Source organism: Lissotriton vulgaris, chromosome 4_1, assembly GCF_964263255.1.
Source record: "Lissotriton vulgaris chromosome 4_1, aLisVul1.2, whole genome shotgun sequence".
NCBI lineage: Eukaryota > Metazoa > Chordata > Amphibia > Caudata > Salamandridae > Lissotriton > Lissotriton vulgaris.
Genome location: NC_141691.1, coordinates 774,042,818 through 774,063,558, shown reverse-complemented (window position 1 = coordinate 774,063,558; position 20,741 = coordinate 774,042,818). Strand labels below are relative to the sequence as shown.

Here is a 20,741-nt window from a genome sequence, read left to right as displayed (position 1 = left end):
AAATCGATTTGCTATAACTAGCTGATTTTATGAATGGCTTCTTAACAAAAAAAGTGCCACTGCATTTGCACTTTTGTCATTGATATCCCAAGTACCTGTTTGAGACTCAGGATAGCATACATTGTACCTGTAAATAAAACTAATCGATCCATAGGTAAAATTGAGTTTTATTAAAAAATACATTTACAAATAGCACAAATAAAAATTTGAAGAGCAAAACGCAGGACCGCAAGCACACTGCAGCTGTGTAAGACAATGCAGCATTGTTATGCTTTGCATCACAGAATTCACATCGAAAGCAGTATCCTAAACTGCTCCAGTCAGTAATTAGCCTAGAATTTTCCAGAGGAGTACACAGCAACATCAGTTATTCCAGAAATGTATCGGGATTGTGATGGGTTATATATCGCGTTAAAAACATGTTACTAGTCTGGTTACAGAAGGCCAGTAGATAACAGAAATAAGAAAATGGGTACCAGAAACTTATGCCCTCGTGGGAGCATCACTGACTACAAAAGTTATAAAAGTCAAAGTAAAATCTATTTCACAACAAGGTTTTCTGCACTACTACTCAGGGTTTTTATCACTGAACAGCATGGCTGTTTGTTTTGATGATTAATTAGTTTAAGAGCAATGTGTCGTTAAGCTTTTAAACCGCTTTACTAGTAGTTTTCTGTATTTTTGCATAAAAAAACAAAATAAGGAACTCACATTTGCATATAAACATAACTACCCATGACATGACGTCACGTGAGTCAGTTCACAAAACTGATACAAATTTCTAGAGGTTTGAGTGATGCAAAATCGGAAGGTCAAATCATAAAGCCCCATTAGAGTTGGTTTCCCACTGTGCAACCAAAGTCTGCATATCTTCAGCAATCTAGAACCTCCTGGGTACTTAGATGCTCATTTCTTTTCATTATAGCTCAGTCGTCCATGGTTCCCAGTTTTCACAAATCTGAAGGGGCAATCTCTGCTTTTATAAGCTACCACTTCAGACCCCATGTACTGACCCAATTCCATTTTCCTATGGTTGGACAGTTTACATTAGACCACACACATACTATGTCTTTTAGGACACCTTTAGACCAACGGAGCATAGGGTCAATATAGACTTGGATATAGCCTCATTTAAGATGGAGGATAATATATTGTGGCATTAGTCACACCTGTTTCCAGGACTGGCAACAGAATGGCTCAAATCAATACCCAGTAAGACTATTATGCTGCTGCCCAATATGGTGTTTAAGAAGGAGGCCACCGTGCTTTCACAATTGACACATCGAACAAAAGGTGTAGACCTCATTTTGTGACATCAGTTCCAATGATAGAATGTCAGTGTAGGATCTCAGACTAGCTTTTATGGCTCTTAGTAGCAAAGTCATCGCCATGCCTACATCTGCGAGCTTCTCCTTTCTTTTTCTCCCTAATGCCACATAGATGGTCAGGAGTTGTGTTCAGTAGCGTCCTGGAAAAGTATGATTTAGCGTCCCTTGAAAGTCTGTTGGAACTATTTACTGAGGTGTCTCTGGTATGCTTGCCCAGTCAGTCATTTGAGGCACGGGGGTGTCCAAGTTGTGTGTTTTTGGCAGCTCGTATCCTTCTCCGAATTGCGTGAATGTATTCATTCCCAAGGGACCACTGCTTAGAGCAGGGAGATGCCAATGAGGTCTCATTGCTGGAACCAGCTATTAGCTGTCCTGCCTTTATGCAATACCCCTTCCATAATTGTGCTTCAAGTGTTAATACATTTGCCAATCTTGTATTGCTGTGGCCCTATTCTTCATATAACTGCCCTAGAGGCAATAGTGGGGCTACTCAATTTTCTGCTCCACAGCCAATTTAGATACCTTTTCTTGAATGAAAAGGTGTGGTTGAACTAAATGGTTCTAGGGAGATATTCCTTATTTAGAATAGTTGCCCTTACACACCCTTGTGGGAGTCATGCTTCATTGGTCGTTCTGCTCCACTTGGGGCAGAAACTGCAATGCCCCGCGAAAGGACTCTTTGTCGGAGATTTTTCCTTGTATCAGCCGTGACGGTGCATGAGAGTGTGGGGTATAATGTGTAAGGTAGAGGTTGTGATCTTAAAATTACCTAAAGGAGATCACACTTTATTCAGAGACCCTTCTGTAAGGTTAAAAACTAAGTTGCAGTAGTGTGCGCATGGTTATGATACACCACTACTCAGTGAGTGTGTAGTAGAGAACAATTGCGGTTTCACTATTCAGGTCTACATGTTTCACGCTATGCTGATCCAGTACTGGATTCCTAGCGTTTCTTCAGGACCAAAAACTATGTTACCTACCCCTGAATTATGGTGGGTATCTAGAGTCTTATTATACTCAATCACTGGTAGTGAGACAGTAGATCCTAAGTTTCTATGTCATGCTCACCCCAGTAAGAATCCATAAATCCATAAATCAACATGGAGGAAACAAGATATAGGGAAAGGACTTGAAATATCCAAACAATTAATGTTTAATTGTGGACAGCACATATGATGAACGTTTGGTCTCTGCATATCATCGTATCATGCAGTGCCATACTGTGTTGTCTGAGCGCAATGTTAGCTCTTCTATTGGTGAAGGCCACCAGTGCCTAACGCACTTGTGAAATCACTGTGTAACAGCAAGTGTTATTAAAAAATATAAATTAGAGACTACACAAACAGGAACAACATAGTTTTATTACAGATAAAACTGCATTGTCGTTACTGACTCAAATGAGGTATTTGTATTTCTTTTTCCTACTTGTAGGCCGTAATGCGCCCTTGGTTGAGGCAGGGGAACGCAAGATTATTGCAGTTTCTGTAAAGGAATAATATCAAAGGCGGAGGTGGTCAATGCATAGTTTCTCAGATTACGTACTCACGTGTCACTTTCTCCTGTGTGATCAATATCCTCCTCACAGTTCCATGCGCTGTCAACCGGACTCTGTACTTAAAGCAAGCCCCATTCAACCATGCACTCCATCTGCAGGCAGGGCGAGAGGTAGGCGACTGGCTGCTGACCACACATGGAACTGAGAGTATGATATTGATCAGTGAGGAGAAAGTGACAATTGAGTACGCAATCAGTGAAACTATGCACCGACCACCTCAGTCTTTGATATTATTCCTTTACAGAAACCGCAATAATCTTGCTAGGTCAAACCTAGGGTACATTATGGCCTATGAGTAGGGGTAAGAAATACAAACACCTCATGGAAGTTATTTATGACAATGCATTTTTGCAGCTATCGTCAGCAAGGCAACACTATTCATGGAGGGGCTGAGCAGGTACTACAACAAGGGCAATCTTGTGTCGAATGCCGAGGAAAGTGCCAGCATTGTCCCATGTCATGTGGGCCCATTCCTCTCTCTCAATCTTCCTCCATAAGAATAATTTTACTATTGTAAGCCATCATGCATTGGCACAAGTACTGCTCACTTTTACTTTAGGTGCAGCGCTGATAGGGGGCTCCGAGTAAAAAACAAACGTACCATTGTCCCTGCTTTATCCATACCCTTACTATTGCTTGTTAATTTTGAGGTCACTCAAGTATACATGGATGGGGTGTTAATGCTACCCTGGTGTGCTTAACCCCCTTCCTCTAGGCTTCTTTACATTGCCTCTGACGCAGGGTGGCTTGCTCAGAGGTGAGAGGCAGGCACACTGCAGGTCTCAGCAGCCACTGCTCGACTCACTCTCCGAAGTTCATGATCTTCTGGAAAGAAAGCACGCCTTGCTGAGCAGAGAGCGGATCAAGTGGTTTTTGGTGCAGTAGCACTCAAGATAATATCCTGCACGGCTAAAAACCTATAAGGTCCCAAATGCTAGACCTATTGGCTATGCCAATGCTTGTTTTATATTCTCAAAGGCATGTAAACCTGCTCTGCTGCTATTCAATAGCATGCTTTTCAATGCTATGTTTAAAGTCACCAGCTTACAAGAGTACATCGGTGCAAAGGAGGAAGGAGGCATGTGAGACCAGTGCTATGCAGGAAATAAGATGGATACTGTTAACACGCCTCACGGGGACCAGAGACAGGGCCACAGTTCTTGAGTAACATAACCGCTTTCCTGTGAAATTACATGAATAGTGTCTCTAAACAAGTTATTTATCTGCCAGTAAAATGCTACCTTGCACAATGTGTGTGTCAAACTCAGTACTTCATACAGAACCCGCAGATACTACTCCTGACAGACCGCATTTCAAAGAGCATGCAAGGCACGTAAACCATCACAGAAGAATTATCAGGCAATCAATACTCACCCTTAATCATTTGTTATTGCTATTAGAATTGTATTCACAATTTACCCTATCCTACATGGCTATGTTACTATTACTATCACACTATATAACTTATGTGTAAGACTCCACTAGGTAGAAAAAAGGTGCAATATATTAAAACATTTTACACATGAAAAATGCCCAAAGAAAGAAGCACAAGCCACACTGCCAATTCACCTTCTCCTCCGGTGTAGCAAATTTGCCCAATGCCTACAAGCAAAATGATTCCTACCTGTAACCTCAGCTTTCGTGCCAGGCTTTGCGCTTTGACACGCTGCACACTTAGTACTATCAGGCTTGTTTTGCACTAAGCAAGTGTCGCAGTCCCAGGCTCCCTCTGGCTTTTTGAACTTGTCTCCAAACCCCATCGATCCTCCAGAAGAGGCAGAAAAAGAGATAGCAGGGCTGCTTGTCACAGGTGCCGGATCACCTAAAACAATACAATATTTAATGTTACATTTGTAATATTACTGGGCTTCTTGTGCTACTTCCTTGGCTCACTTGGAAAAAGTTATTTTCTCATCTAGAAATCGATGTATCACACAGAACTGAGAGGACCGTATAACTGACCCAAACTCTGCAGACCTACTGGTTGCATTACATCAAGGCCAAGTAACATATGCAGAAAGGTAGCCAGTGAACTTCCAGAGGGTTAGGGATGGCCGGAACCCATGCTTTGGGGAAATAACTCTACTAGTACAAGTGGAGCAGCAGGAGCTCAGGCAAACAGGGTATAGTGACATCTTCTGTCAGTTACTTATTGGTTGACCTCTCTATTTGACAATTTAAGGATGAAACATCAGTGTGACAAAAGTAAACATCTGAAACACACTGTCACCTGCTTCATGCATGCACATGCCACTGTAAAATTAGTCCATAACGAACATCGTATCCTAAAGGAGGCAAAACCAACATCCAGCACCATTTCAAAAATGGTGTTACGAAGAATTAATTAAACATTATCCCTTAACAAATATATTTTACAACTCTGCTGTACTACTGAGCTCTGCCCTGCTTATCCAATGTTAAAGCTCCCCTCTGCAATTCACAACTTGAATCCTCTTGCCTGTTTGAGGTACGCTCCAATTACTTACGATGTGTCTGCATTATTGGCTAAACCATCCATTGGAATTCCAAACAAGCATTTACAATGCAATAGGTCTCGCCTTCGCAAAAGTTAGAGCTATTAGCATTGTAAACTACAAACTTTTTATTTGTGTGTTTTTGAAAACCGAGAAATAAACGGCATTGTCATTTACCATGCCAATAGCTTAATCTCTTGCAAATGCGAGACCTATTGCATTCTCGGCCATGGATGAAGGGTTGAACACTCACCCCAGAATGAATGACTAAGTGTTCATCCATGGATGAAGGACTGAATGAATACTCACCCCAGAAATAAATTAATGAGTGCTCGTCTATGCGTCCATTGATAAAGGGTTGAACACTCACCCCAGAAGGAAGGACTGAGTGCTCGTCCATGAATGATGGGCTGAACACTGGTCCGTGGGTGAAGCTTGCACATTCACCCCAAGCCACCAACATTGTTTTGCCCTGCGCCCCCACCATCCTGTGATCAATGTAAAGGCCCTCCGCCTCCTCCCTAGATCCTGTTCAAAACGCTTCATTATTTCTTACATGAAAAACCGAAAATGTGTCTGGGAAGATTGGAGTCGGCAGCGGCTCCCGGGGGAGCTGCAGATAAGGTCTGAGGAAATGGGGCTTCTAGGGGGGCTCCGGGCTGCATCAAATAACACAAACCGTGCGGTGTATTGTATACCGAAGCAGCAAGATGCATTGCTCGCTTTCATCCTGCTCATTTCAAATTGCTATACAGAATACTGCTACCGTTCAATGGATATATCTTACACAATTAAAGAGATGGTCGAGAGAATCAGTAAAGTTTCTAAATAACATATATGCATGTCTATTTATTAAACTGGTCTGCATATCGATGATCCAAAACTTAAGGACAATGGGAAGTTTGGTTACTGTAGAATTTTAAACCATAGTGGATACCCCACCCACACCACAACCTAAAAGAAGGCCATGTATTATCGTATGGTCGCTCGGGGACTCACCCATGCAAAATGACAAATAGCAAACCGTTGGATTAAAGATGCAGGAATCTTACTCATTCGTCCCTTATCGAGAAGGCTGACATGATTAACGGGCGCACGGATTCAAAAGTGGGTGATGACTTACAAGAGTGAAGGGACGAGTGACATGAATACTCCGATCACAATCGGTCTAATCAGGAAACACCTAGAAACAACTTGGTATTGCAAATATAGGTTTACAATGGGTTATACACGTGACTGATTCCCAACAGCGTCAATATATGACACGGAGCGCTTTTAACATGTCATATTCTTTAACATTTACAAAACTTTCACCAGCCTCGAGCAAATAACGTGTGACCCGGATCTTAGCATACGCGCAGGTGGGAGAAGCATCTGTGACCCGGGGAAGGATGGAACTCTAACCGGAAGCTACGTCCACGCACCCGGCTTCTGTTCCAGAACTAGGAAAAAAATGTCTCCTCCGACTGCAAGTCCCGTAATGCCCTGTGCTGGCGGCCAGGCGCTGCACTGTAGGTGTATGGGACACACGCCTTGCCATCAGCTGCTCAGCGGGATGGATGGAGCCGTGCGCGCAGGTGAGTCGCCCTGTCCCGCGCTGTTGGCGGAGAACACGTGTGCTGCCTGGAGAGTCCTCAGTGACAGCACTTCGGTTAACAGGAGAAGCTTGTTGTAACTGCAGCTACGGCAGGTTTATTAGTGCTCAGCCGGGGATCCGGGGAGTAAACAGCTCAGTGGCTGCCTCAGCCCGAGGCAGGTGGCAAGGCAGACCCTGGAAATTGCCGCCAGATACTTTTCTCTTTGTCGGACGGCCCACTTCGACGGGCTCGTCCAACTTACTTCTGCTGTAAAAGGTTTCTAATCTTTATGGGGCCATGGCCATGGGTTGGTGATGGTTAGTACACTCTGTTGTTCAAAATGGTGCACGTACAGGTTCGCCAGGCTCGGCGCGAAAACACTGCCCATACTGGTCCCGGACGTTTGCAGATACAATGTGTCTTCAAAGCGGAAATAATTCTCCTTCATAGCAATTTCCGCTAATTGCATTATAAAGGGTATTGGTGTGATCGATTGATGGGTACTCTGCTCCAAAAGTGCCCCCACTACGAGCCTGGCGAACCTGTACGTGCACCATTTTGAACAACAGAGTGTACTAACCATCACCAACCCATACCTATCATCAATATATGTGTGGAAACGCTATATTGATGACATTTTGGTGGTGTGGCGTGGCACTGAAGAAGAACTAACATCATTTCATGGTTGGTTGAACAGTGAGAACCAATACTTAAAGTTCACCATCGAGCATAGTAGAACATCATTGGCTTTCCTTGATTTGAGACTGCACGCGACTCCAACCGGCATCGAGTCTGAGCTAGATCGCAAACCCATGGCCAGGAACGCATTGTTGCGATACGACAGCTGCCATCCACGGGCCCTGAGGGACAATTTACCTTTTGGCCAGTTCCTCAGGGTACAAAGAAACTGCTCTAAGAAGGAATCTTTCGAAGCACACTCCAAAAACTTGGAGGAACAACTAAAGGAGAAACGATACCCTAAGAAAATTATTCGTAGATCTAAAAAGAGGGCCTCAAACAACCATAGGGATGCCCTACTTGCAATCAACCCTCCGAAAGAAAAAACAGATCGGATTGCCTTTGTTAACACCTTTAACAGCCGATCCAACCAGTTACAGAAAATTATAAAGAAACACTGGTCCATCCTTAAGACCGGAGGTGATGACATTCCCCAGCCCATGTTCGCATATAAAAGAGGACCGAACTTGAAGGATCAACTGGTTCATACACGCCCACGCAACAAAGAAGGGAGACAAGTGGGCACCCTTTGGGATTTACCAGCTGTGGTCGGACACCACCCATGTGGAAATTGCACTGTCTGTCCCCAGACTAACAAATCTACTGAAGTTGACATTGGCACTAATCGCCCATGGACACAAAACAAGTTTACGAATTGCAACAGTAGTAACTTGATATATTTGATCAAATGTCCTTGCGAACTACGGTATGTCGGTATGACAACCAGAAAGGTCCGCACACGTATCCAGGAACATAAAAGCACAGTGCGGTGCCGTAAGCAAGCCACCAGACTGACTGCACATTTCTTGGAGAAGGGCCATGGTCCTGAAGATTTCTATTGGACAGTCCTCGAACAACCGCACATTCCTGACTCATGTGCGGATACAAGCCGGTTCTTGTTCAAGATAGAACAGAAATGGGTATATCGCCTTAACAGTGACAAAGAGATCCTCAATGAGCCCATACCCTGGATGTCCCTCTGAATGGTCGCCAGCATTATGTCCCTTCCAATGACGCATTTGCACTGCCTATAAATATGAAATAAAATAAATATTCATTGGTAATTCATCACGCATTAGTGAACATACACTATACGATTTGTGCCATCGGGATTCTGTTTAACGATTTGTGTAGGAGATACGCCATGGCATCGTAAAACCAAGCCCCTTCTATCCACTGGATAGCGAATCATAATTCCCTGAATTATGTTCCTTCTAAGGGCGCAATGGCACTGCGTATTAATACAAAATATTCGTCTGTAAATATTAACTTTCATCTGTAAATCAACACGCATCAGTGCACATCCCAAATGAAGTATGCCACTGTGATTCTGATCAAGGACGTGTGCAAAAGATACACCATGGCACAATCCTGAAAGGAAACTCATTTTTGTCAAATAGAAGCAGTACTGGGTACTGAACTACAATTCCCAGAAGTCTCGCCGTCACGTGATTGCTCACATCACGGCTGGCTTGTAGAGCATACAAAACACTACCTCATTCGGCAGTCGGCGCCCCCCCCGAGCAGTACTGAAGACTGCCTGGAGACGCCGACGGTTAGGTGAGTGAACGCATTATGCGTGACTTTGTGTTGCCTCATTCTGTGCGCATACGCCGCTAGAGGCCACCCCGCTATCAATTACACGAAGCGTATTTCGTGTGCGTTTCCTCATTCTGTGCTAACACGCCGCTAGAGGCTATCTCGCCATCAATAACACGAAGCGCCATCAATTACACGAAGCGTATTTCGTGTGCGTTTCCTCATTCTGTGCTTACACGCCGCTAGAGGCTACCCAGCCATCCATAACAGGAAGCGTTTCCTAAACATAACTGACACGGATCGGCTTTCATGCATTATTTGTCCCTACTAAGTGGTCATCGTCTCTGAGTCATGACAGATTACGGCGTTTACGCCCAGCCTGGTTATAAGAGGCTCAGATAACCTTTCATCTCGAAGTATACTTTTTTATTAATTTGGTTAGTGTCATATCACTAGCGGCTCTGTAAACATTATGTGATTTCTCACAGAGCGGTGCTCCTTTTACCTGCGCTGCAGCCAGGTGGGGTGAAGCTCCTCAGCCTACACGCAAGGGTGAGTGCATACCCGAAATAATGATCAGGTATGATTGAACATATTGCAATGCCACTATGAATACAAACATTAACGATGTGAATAACTTTATGTGTTCTATTTGTTTGTTTGTTCGTTTGTTTTACATGTTGGATCCCTTACCATTGCACTGACAGTATACGGTTGAGCACGCCTGGATTTCCAGGTGATATCTTCATAATTTATTTATTTTTTTGAAAGCAGTAGTGTATCATGTATAGGTCCTGAGGAATGCATCAAGAAAATCTTATGAAATGCTGAAACATGTCGACCACCAATAAGTGCGGTTATTATTTAAAACCTGCACCCACACCTGCCTTTTAACCTTAGGGTTTGGGGGTTACCAATAAAATTTCTTTTTTCCACCCATTCACCTAATTTTAGTACCCTTCACTTTTCCACTCCAATCACCATACACTGCTTTTTTCATTAGCCACTACTACACTCTGCTGTTCTGCTCTCATATTACATTTCGGTCACGGTAATGCTTACCGGCCGTCTTGTCTCCTGGGTAAGGAGATCCCATATGATGATAACAAGGGCGGTACAGTGTGGCTTCTGATGGGAACAATACATTTTTCTCCTTGTACTCTTGAGTCTCGACTTGACCATTTACTAACTATTACTTCTCACTGACACTGTTCTGTGTGCATTGGGTATAGTGGTTCTTACTGTCAAACTTTCTTTTCCCTTTGACCCCCAGATATTATTTGTTGTGATATATTGAGCTAGGGGCTTATATCTGGTTGGTCGGTAAACTTGCCCTTAGACCCTCCCCACTTGTTGTTGAACGTGTAATAAAATATATACAAAAAATTCATTAGTTTAAAACAAAAAACCTGGATGAACTTACAATTCTAACGAAGGCCAACCCTTTTCCAACTCCTGAGTATGCAGAACACAAAAACTGCCCCAACATATACATTCAAGGTGAGTAGGAACAAAAGCAGACAGCACAATGTTGTATGTGGTGCAATTGGCAGATCTATCGAACAACACCATTAAGGTCAAATAATGATCCAGAGAAAATGTTGAGGATTCAGTCAGGTAATCTGAGTGCTAGTGGAGGTAGACTGTAGTGCCTTGCCCACACAACTAGCATAGAGGAGTGAACAATGTATGTAGACAAAGGACGAGTGCAGGAAAAACAGTCCCTCATAAAGGTCAGAGCGTCTGGAACAAGCACATTTAATCACCATAGATCATTATGGTGAAAAATAAGGCCTAAATATTCTAAAACATTTTATGAAGCAAAAATGATAGCAGTTCACAGATGTATTAATACAACGCAAGAGCCATTTTAAGAACTGTAAGATTCACATGGATTTACTGCTTTAATAACGTAATCCGTCAAACAGAAAGAACTGCAACTGTGTCTCACCAACATCACAAAGTATTGAGAAATACATGTGCTTTGCTAAAGCACAAGCTAACATTTGGAAGTCAAAAGATGTAAGACAGGTTACAGAAAATATCGGACTAGAAAGTAGTAGACTATGAAACGAGATTTTAAGAGATGACAGCAAGACAATATCAAATACTGTGAAAATACAAGATAACTGCTTACAAAAAAAGAAAGACTGAAAAAAGCATCCAGACCCTCAGACCGTCAGATGTGTAATAAGAATGTTGTTAGTCCGCATACTACAATCTGTTAGTAAAATAGTTTTCTTAATTTTGAAAACAAAGAACATGTTAAGTTAATTTATGGATTCGTTTACTGAATTTGTTATAACATTTTATCAAAATATTTAAAAGAAAAAGTTCATTACCACCCTCGGTGCACTGCTGAAACCTTTCAAAATTCACTGAGGCCCAAAAAGTTCATAATCCAATACAGAATTTAATTCTCAGAACTGCACTACTGAAAAGTTCAGCGAGCGAAACTCCTACTTCTAAATTACACAGCCCTTGCCGCAGGCATTACCTGGCACATAACCAAAATGTCCCTCTTTTCAGTAAACGTTCAGTTGGAGAAGGAATGGCACAAAAGAGCTACCAAGTGGAAGCCCTCAAACAAAGTGAAAGCTGTCACTATCTTGTAAGGAAGTTCGCCATTTGACTGGTGAGTGGGCTGACTTACCTCAAATGGAAAGGGAGTCCCAAGTGCCCCAGCCACTCAGCCACTGCTGCTCTGTGGACATCGGCCTCAGCCAGACACTACTCGCATAATGTTTCTGGCCTTCCCAGCCACAGCAGAAGCTGAGGTAGAGATGATCAGAGCTACGACGGGTACCTGAAACTCCCATTAAGGGTTGCTGGGCCAGGGTGGCCTCCTGTTTGGGTTTAATAATTACTATTTCTCCAAAGCTATCCTGGGGCATGCTAGGCTCCAGTTACATAACAGGGGTGTGCATTCACTGGGGAAGAGGACTGACATTATTCCCTGGTGGGATATGTAAGTCAGGTGCCACTATGACATCAATAATAAGCACTATGCTCTACAAAGAGCATGATCATCATTAGCCAAGGACTCTTTGCCAGTCACTGATTGGGTTGCAACCCTGACAGACAGTATGAAGGGATAATGGAGCCAGATGACAGCTGATTGTGCTTTCCGAGGTTTGTAAGAATATGGGAGAGGCTTCAGTCTAAAAATGCTTCTTTGATTGCACCAGGTGTTACTTCATAGTGCCACCGCAACAAATAAAGGGACATTAGAGTGCTGGCATGCCCTCTCAATCAACAGTAAAACCAGGGTATAGCTCCCACCTTCAACCTAACATCCAGCGGGGAGCTGCATTTTTAGTTATGAATGGCTGGCATAAGCAGCCAAATCCAGTCTGGGTGTTATCTTCAACTTCTTGAAATTACAGACACTACTTTATGATTCCCCATTCATTGTTGAGACCCGAATGAATACGCTGCAAAATATATGGTTGGGGTCATGATTTAAGCTGTGGGACAAGCCATGCTAGGAAAACAGTATGACTGCCTAGTTAAGTGATTCCAATATAAAAACAGTTTGGACAGATTTTCTAGCTTGCTTCAGAACATTCAATGGCAAAAGTTCAAACAAAAGTGAAACTCTGCCTGCTCGCATTCTACTTTCAGACAGTGACAAAGTCTGGTTAGCCATCAACTGAAGAAGAAAAAAAAAAGTGGTCCAACTTGCCACACACAGCAGACCCCGCACTGAAGTGCACTCACTGCCTTTTAGGCAGTTGTGCATGGAATCAGACAAAATACGGTCTACCACTCCCGTGGATTACCATTTCAGTTGAAAAAGCTCACTCAAATATGATGCCAATCATAAGTACAGTCTAACTGATGCTCTCAAACAGTTTGGGCAACAAGAGCTTCCTATTTGTCACGAGCAGAGAGTTTTTTGTTTTTTACTCTGCACAGTGTGCTGCATTTCAATACTCCTGTAGCACTGCCACAAACCCATCCAGGCCATTACATATTATTTACTATTTGTCCTACCACAGAACATTTCTTTGTCAAGTTTCCTGGCATTTATACTCAAAGGATGCATTTAGCAGTCGAGTGATTCTTTACAAAGGATGGAGTATAATTAGTTAGGCTCACAGGTTGAGAATGTATATTGAAATGGACTCTAGTATATAGCCTGCTCGTTACCCTTCTAGATTAGGAATTGATCAAAACGCATGGGATTTTCCTTCTTCATAAAGTTTGCAATCTTTACGTGGACAATTACCATACTTGAGGACAGCAAAGTATTCCCTCAGGAGCTTGTTTGTAAAAAAGCTCCTAAAAGGTCAGTGCATTGATTGAGGCAAAGTGCTAGTGAAGAAATTCTCAGACAGAAACAGGTGCTCACTACAATTCATGATGAAAGCACTTCTCCGGTCACAGGAGGGGGTCAGTGAGCTGAAGTGCAGATGTCCAACTGGGTGGAATTTATTAAACTAACCTGCTACTTTAATCACGATGCAACTTGCAAAATTTGATCATGGTACTAAGACTGGTTGTCATCAGTCACACTGCTGTAGAAACAGCCTCTACTTCATCAATTGTGAAAGAAATTGCAAGGCTGCAAGAACAACACTTAGCAGACCATAGTCCTACTGCAGAGAGGTAGAAGCAGCCAGATGCAGTGTTTGAAAGAGGCAGGAGACTCCATACTATTGCCCCCAGTGCCCCTCTAAGCCAGGCGTGTGCCTCCTAACATACATAATATATTGCACAGAAGTGAAATTCTGGGGGACTGAGGGGAGCAATCAGTTTTTAGAGTTAAAATGAACCTGTATTGGCCTTTCATGGCCCAATGTTTGACATGCCTACACAGCCTTTAAAATTATTCCGCTTATGTGTAAAAATCATTTTATTAGTTCTCACCCAAAGAATTACCAATTTCCATTCTTGTTTTTCTTCCTAACTGACATTTGACCCATTGTCTCTACACTGACTCTAGTAAATAGGTACACAACAGTTCTTACTTGTGGCCTCCTTGCTACCTTCAAACTTCGTCAAAACAAGGCAGATGTTTCGTTTAACATAGTACAAGTGAATTTTATTCATGCCGAAAGCGAAAGGGACGCGCTCCACGTATTGATGGATTACACTTTGCAGCAAGTGCTCAGTTTTTCTGGAAATACTTTTAGAGATTTTAAGAAACTGTGTCCAAGGAATTTTACCACAGTTTTCAAATGTGGATATGCTCACACACCTCAAGCAGTGGTTCACAGTATATCCTCAGACTCTACCCTATTAACTAGTACACAGTGAGTTAGACTTAGCAGCTGTCAACTTCATTTTTGGCAGTCACATTGCCGGTCTGTTTTCATAGAGATTTCCTGCATATAAAAGACAGTCATAGAAGTAGTGCACATAACCCCACTACTACCGACAGAGGTCATATCACACTAACTTCTCGAACCATACATACAGGTCTCCCTGTAAATTCTCCACGCTTGTGGTAGGCATTTATATGCTATACAATTATCAGACACCTCAAAATGAGGCTCTCCAGTGCTAGATGGAAGGATCAGTTAATATCACATGTCCACTATGGGTTACTGTTTCACTTCCCACACAAATTATATCCCCCAGTCAAGAATAAACCACAATGAAGTGCAAGAATATCATGAGTGCATTATTAGTGGAAATGTGATCTCTGATGCATGTTGCTTGTCAATGAAGAAAGTTACAGATTAATTCTCCGGACTACAATTATTTGTGCATGTGCGTTCTGTGTGTGGGACGAAAGTTCGAGACTAAACACAAAAGCATTCAATGAGGTGTTACTAGAGTATTTGGGCCCAGGCTCAGCCAGCACATAGAGAAGCCAACGTTACAGGGTTTCTTAACTAGACTGCTATGCAATAGTCACAGTATGGGTGAATATTCAAATTTCACACCTTTGTGACAGAGAAGCTCACTAACATACAATAAATGACTAAAGTCTTACCAACCTGCCTTTCCATACTTCTCCTGATGAAAACCATATCACACATGTATGGGTGGGCCTACTGCTTGTAACAATAACGAAACAAACCAATCACCATGCAAAAACCACATTCATAGTACACAGACTTCAAATAGCCACAGTTTGAAACCGTTCCTGCAGTGGGCGGTAGGCCAAGCCACACAAGTGAGGCACTTTTTTTGTAATCAGAAGTATTGGAGGCTGGGTGCTAGGAATGTTGTGGATGCCTGCAGATTATGGAGCTTTCCCAAACAAATGTGAGAAAAGTCTGAATTTAGCTTGCAGGGCATGAGGGATTTGCACAACTCGCACAACTCACACAACCCTAGGCTCTCCTTGGGGTCTAGTTTTGAGCAACATCTGAGGCTTGTAGGTATCCCTGGATACCAGTCGAGCTGGTGCCCAAATACACAACATTTTATCATTGAAAAACAATTTGAAAGGAAAAACTTGGTTTCTTTGTTGAGTTTTGGGAGACTTTCCTCTTGTGGGCGATAAGTGGGGCTCCATTCTTTTAGTGAGATATGCAGAGACAGTAGTAGCCCATTTGTGACAATTTACTCTCTAAATTAAGTGAAACAAATATTGGCCTACCAACCTGGCAGTGACAGACTACTTTCTAGGTGGGCCTATACATGTGCAAGAGGAATCTGCTATCATTTAGTGAAAAGAGCAGGCTTGATATCATATATAGGGTGCACTGTCCTTGGATGCACCACAATGTACTTGGTTGCACCACAATGTACTTCACACAGGTGCACCAGGCACAAATTGGGACAGTGCTCTATTACAATGAATGCGCTACAGCGAGGGCAGCTGTGAACTAGCTCAGTGAAATACAGAGCGGCTGCTTCAAAGATCCTCCATCTTCCTAGGTGCAGGCGGCAACCACCTTGCACTTTAATCAGGGGTTAGCAATTCCCCCTACAGGCGGGTGCAGTGAGTGAGTGCACCCAGCTACAGGGAATGTCTAAGAGTTCTTAGGACCCACTTTACTGCCTTCCAGAGGACTGACCTAAAGGGGTGCACTGACAGTGTGCCACCTTTTTGTGGAGCACTTTCGGTACACGGTGCAGGTTTGCCTCTATGATAGCAATATAGTAATGGTACAGAGGCAAAATGATTCCCTTATTTGCTTGGGTTCATACCCTCCCATGCAAATGAGGGAACGCCCTCGGAAGGTAGCACTGGCGCTACATGTGCACCAGGGAGCAAATGCCTTTCCGCCCGGGCACTATATGTAATTGGATACAGGTAGCTGAAGTGGACAGACTCCTTACCCCAATACTGTAGGCTGTGGCGTGTGGAAGCAAAATGTAAATGGCATTTGAACATATTAATGGATTAAGGTGGTGCACCAAAAGCCTATGTATGTATTTTTCGGAAAACACGAGCGGCTGTGGAGCCAGCTAACGCTGCATACAGGTCAGACCCAAAGTAAGGGCTCAGCATGAGGAGGTGTGGAGGGGGCAACCTTAGCACTTGGCGTTAAAGTGTCAAGAGATCTGTACACAGCTTAACAAATGCTGCTTACGTGAACATATGCTGGTTTATCAAGCCAAACTGTGTCCTACTGGCTTTGCCAATTCTGAAATACAGCAAATAAAGGATTACTTTCTGCATAAAATGCATAAGAAATGAAGAACTGAATGTAACAAGCAGCATGATGGCAGTGTTCTTTTCAGATATAAAAGCCCCTCATACATTTCAATCAGAGCACTTACTGGAAGGCAGACATACATCAACGAGCCAATAATATAAGGTGAAATAGTAATACTCCTCTGAATGAGGCCAAAACCTGCTTTGTGTGAATTTTAAAGGACTGGCAGCAATAAACAATCCAGACAAGTGAGCCAGTAAGATCTAAAAAGGTCACATTAGGGCCAAACTGGACAAAGCAAATGAGAGCCTGGCACAGAGCAAAAGGATTTTGGGGTGATCTAACAGGATATTTAAAAACTCTATGACTGTGCGGAGGCTAGGCATACTGTTAGATAATCAGAGCAGGCGAGTTATATGGGAAATGGGAGACTCTCCAATTAACAGAGGTGATTTTTTTAAGCCCTATATTTCGACTAATGTTGATTCAACATGCTTAAAAAGGCAATTTTACAACCTTGTCAAATGAGCTTTAAATTCGACCAGACAGCATTATTTTACCATTAACATATTCGGAGTGGAATATATATATTTCTTCTTAATCTGTTAGGGTGCGGCCCCTTCTCCAAGCCCTTAAAATGTTGTTTTTAACCCTTCACAAAATAGTATTTGCACATCCACCACCAACAATTAATAGTATCAAGTTATTTGTGGGGAATCCAGTATCATTCAAATAGTTTTGGCAGTATGGAGTCAGCAGTGGGCAACCAGTCAATGTGGCCCTCAGAGCCGCACATTTTAACCCCCACCCCCTCAGCTCGCCACCCCCAATTAAAGGCTTTGTAGACCAGATACTAAGTATTTCAAACTATGTCGGGGATCCCAGAATACCTTTCAAAGAATCTTTTTTAAACTGATGCTCGTCTAAAGACAAAGACTTTTCTAAGTAACCACAAAAATAATGAATACAAAATATTTTCAATTCTTTCGTTCCAAAGGAAACGTGTAGGAAATGGAGTAACTAGGCACTTTCCTTCAAGTGCGACGTGCAATACATTTTAAATTAGAAAACCCTAACAAGGCCAAAAATGTAAGATCACCTCTGCATGCCACAGCACCCACTAGTTCGAAGAAGCATTCCATTAATATAATAGATGCCTCACACAAAGAAAAAAACCATCAGCATAAAAGATCGTGCCTACATCAACCACTGATACAGATATGCCAAAAAAATATTCAATTTGTTTACCTTGCTGAAGGTGGAAATCATTCTTGGCCTGCGATAACTTCATACATGGTTTGGGCCTTTACACCCACTTATTTGAGACCAACAAACGGCACATGCATTTACCAAAGAAACAATAATAGGACAAAGAAAAGATCACAAGAGACAGGTTTACCTGGCTTTTGGGAAAGACAGGATACACACTTGCTATCTTCAGCCTTATTCTGCACAAGGCACACAGTACAGTCCCAAGAACCTGGGGGCCTTTTGAATTTGTCTCCAAACCCCACCAGGTTTGTGGGTTGAGGGAAGCTGCTGGGTGAAGAAGCCACTGCAGCTAGGGCCTTGGTGTGTGCTGGCAATGTTAGGGCAGGCTTCACACCAGTCCCAGGCTTTGGTGTTTCACAGGCCACACATTTAGTCGTTTCTGGTTTGTTCTGTACCAAACACGTGTCACAATCCCAAGCCCCAGCCGCTGGTTTAAATTTGTCTCCAAACCCAGAAGTTCCTATTGTCGCTGGTGCGATTTTTGTTGTGCTGCTGGAAGTCGAGGTCACAGTTTGCTTGGCATTATCTAGTGTAGAAGCTTTAGCAGCTGAGCAAGCTTTGCATTTGTTTTCTGTGAACTTGTTTTGTACAAAGCAGGCATCACACTGCCAAAGTGTGTCCTGTTTAGAGGTTTCACCAAATGTCATTCCACCAGTGGAAAAAGTGCTTATTCCAGGTCTCGTGAGAGTCAAAGTGTTTGTCACAGGTAATGAAGATGACGTGGCTGAGGTTTTAGGGGAAGCAAACCCTGCAGTAAAGCCAGAAAAATCAATGTTAAAATACAAGTCATGCACATATCAATGATTGGTTGCTTAAAATGATTTCAAGTAGAGCATTTTGTGACAACCAGTTTTATGAATATATTAATAGAACTTTAGTCATTTGCACAAACCAAGTTAGGAAGAAAATACAAATCCCAATGTATTAAAAAGCCAATTAAGGCATGAAGGCATTTACTCACTGATTATTCACTGTGAAATTCCTAAACTACCAAGTTAACGCTAAGCAGAGTGGTAGGTCAGCTCTGCAAAGAGAAAAACGAATATTACGTATGTCTCTGAATTAGAGCCATTAGCATGACTAACAGGTTTTTGAAATCCATGTGTTCATCCTATGACATAGCAACAATGGGAAACAAAAGTTGCAGTGTATACAGTTTTGGTACGTGGCCAGATTAACTGGCCGGATATGCCAATGAAAGCTAGCAAATAATTTGACACGTTTAATCAGGAAATCAAACGTTTTTTTCTCTCAAAACAGTTAAAAAAAAAAATCTTTTCTTCATTGTTAAAGGATTCATGTTTTTATAGACCAAGTTTAAAAGGGCAAAACAAATTTGGCACATCTGAGGCTGAAATGCAAATGCTACTTACCAGTATGCATCTGTTCTTGGCATGTAGGGCTGCTGACATTCATATCTGTGCATAGATCGCCACCTAGTGTTGGGTCCGGATGATTGCACATTGTTGTCCTGGAAGAGTCTTCGAAGTATCACGAGATAGGTGGCTCCTCCCCTGGACTACAGTGCGCATGGGCATCGCCTCCATCCCCAGATTGTTTTTAGCCATTGGCAGAGATGGAGTGAAGAATGTGAGTGATGACCATGCTATGAGCATATGTATGTAAATGAATGAATTCTGCAGCTGCTACAGGCGCCGGGGAGGAGGGTGGGCGATATGAATGTCAGCAGCCCTACATGCCAAGAACAGATGCATACTGGTAAGTAGCATTTGCAGTTCGAGGCATGTGGGCTGCTGAATTCATATCTGTGCATAGAATACATAGCAGTCCCTCCATTAACAGCGGCCGCCCGTGCCAGCTGCAGCAGTCTGAAAAAGCGTTTTTAGAACAGCCTGACCAACAGCTGCCTGTTTGGAATGCACGTCTACACAGTAGTGTTTAGTGAAAGTATGTGTGGTAGACCATGTGGCTGCTCTACAGATATCTTCTAAGGGAATGTTACCTAGGAAAGCCATAGAGGCCCCCAACTTCCTGGTGGAGTGGGCCCTTGGTGGGATAGTGAGAGTGCGCTTAGCTTTAGCGTAACAGATCTGAATGCACTTCACTATCCACCTAGCAATCCCTGCTTTAGAGATAGCGTTCCCCTTGTGGTGAGTGGCAAAAGCAACAAAAAGCTGCTTGGTTTTGCGAAAATCTTTTGTCCTGTCTACATAATACATCAAGGCCCTCTTGACATCAAGGGTGTGGAGCATGCGCTCCGCCAGTGTATCTGGGTTTTGGAAAAACACCGGCAATTCAATTGTCTGGTTTAAGTGGAATTGGGATACCACTTTGGGCAGGAATTTAGGGTTAGTGCGTAGCACCACCCTGTTAGCATGTACCTGGAAGAAAGGTTCTTGGATGGTGAGCGCCTGCAGCTCGCTAACCCTCCGTAGCGAAGTAATACCTACTAAGAACGCAACCTTCCAAGTCAGAAACTGAAGCTCACAAGAGTGCAGTGGCTCAAAGGGAGGACCCATCAGCCTCGTAAGAACCACATTGAGGTTCCATTCTGGAGCTGGTGGGGTCCTTGGTGGAATGACCCTTTTGAGTCCTTCCAGAAAGGCCTTGATAGCAGGGACCCTGAAGAGCGACAGGTGTTGTCTATTCTGGAGGTATGCTGCCATAGCAGACAGGTGAATGCGGATGGAAGAGTACGCCAGATTGCATTGGTACAGGTGGAAGAGATAGCAAAT

At 43.0% G+C, this 20,741-nt stretch overlaps 1 protein-coding gene across 3 annotated transcripts in view; it reads right to left on the bottom strand.

The window, feature by feature from the left end:
* The window catches only part of NUP153 (nucleoporin 153), a 442,622-nt gene that overhangs the window by 38,983 nt on the left and 382,898 nt on the right, over positions 1-20,741 (bottom strand). For all 3 annotated transcript variants that reach the window (XM_086965112.1, XM_086965111.1, XM_086965113.1), the window contains exons 16-17: positions 18,173-18,793; positions 4,508-4,705 (exon numbers count right to left, since the gene is read on the bottom strand). In XM_086965112.1, coding sequence (XP_086821238.1) covers positions 4,508-4,705; positions 18,173-18,793 — 819 coding nt within the window. The remainder of the gene's footprint in view (positions 1-4,507; positions 4,706-18,172; positions 18,794-20,741) is intronic.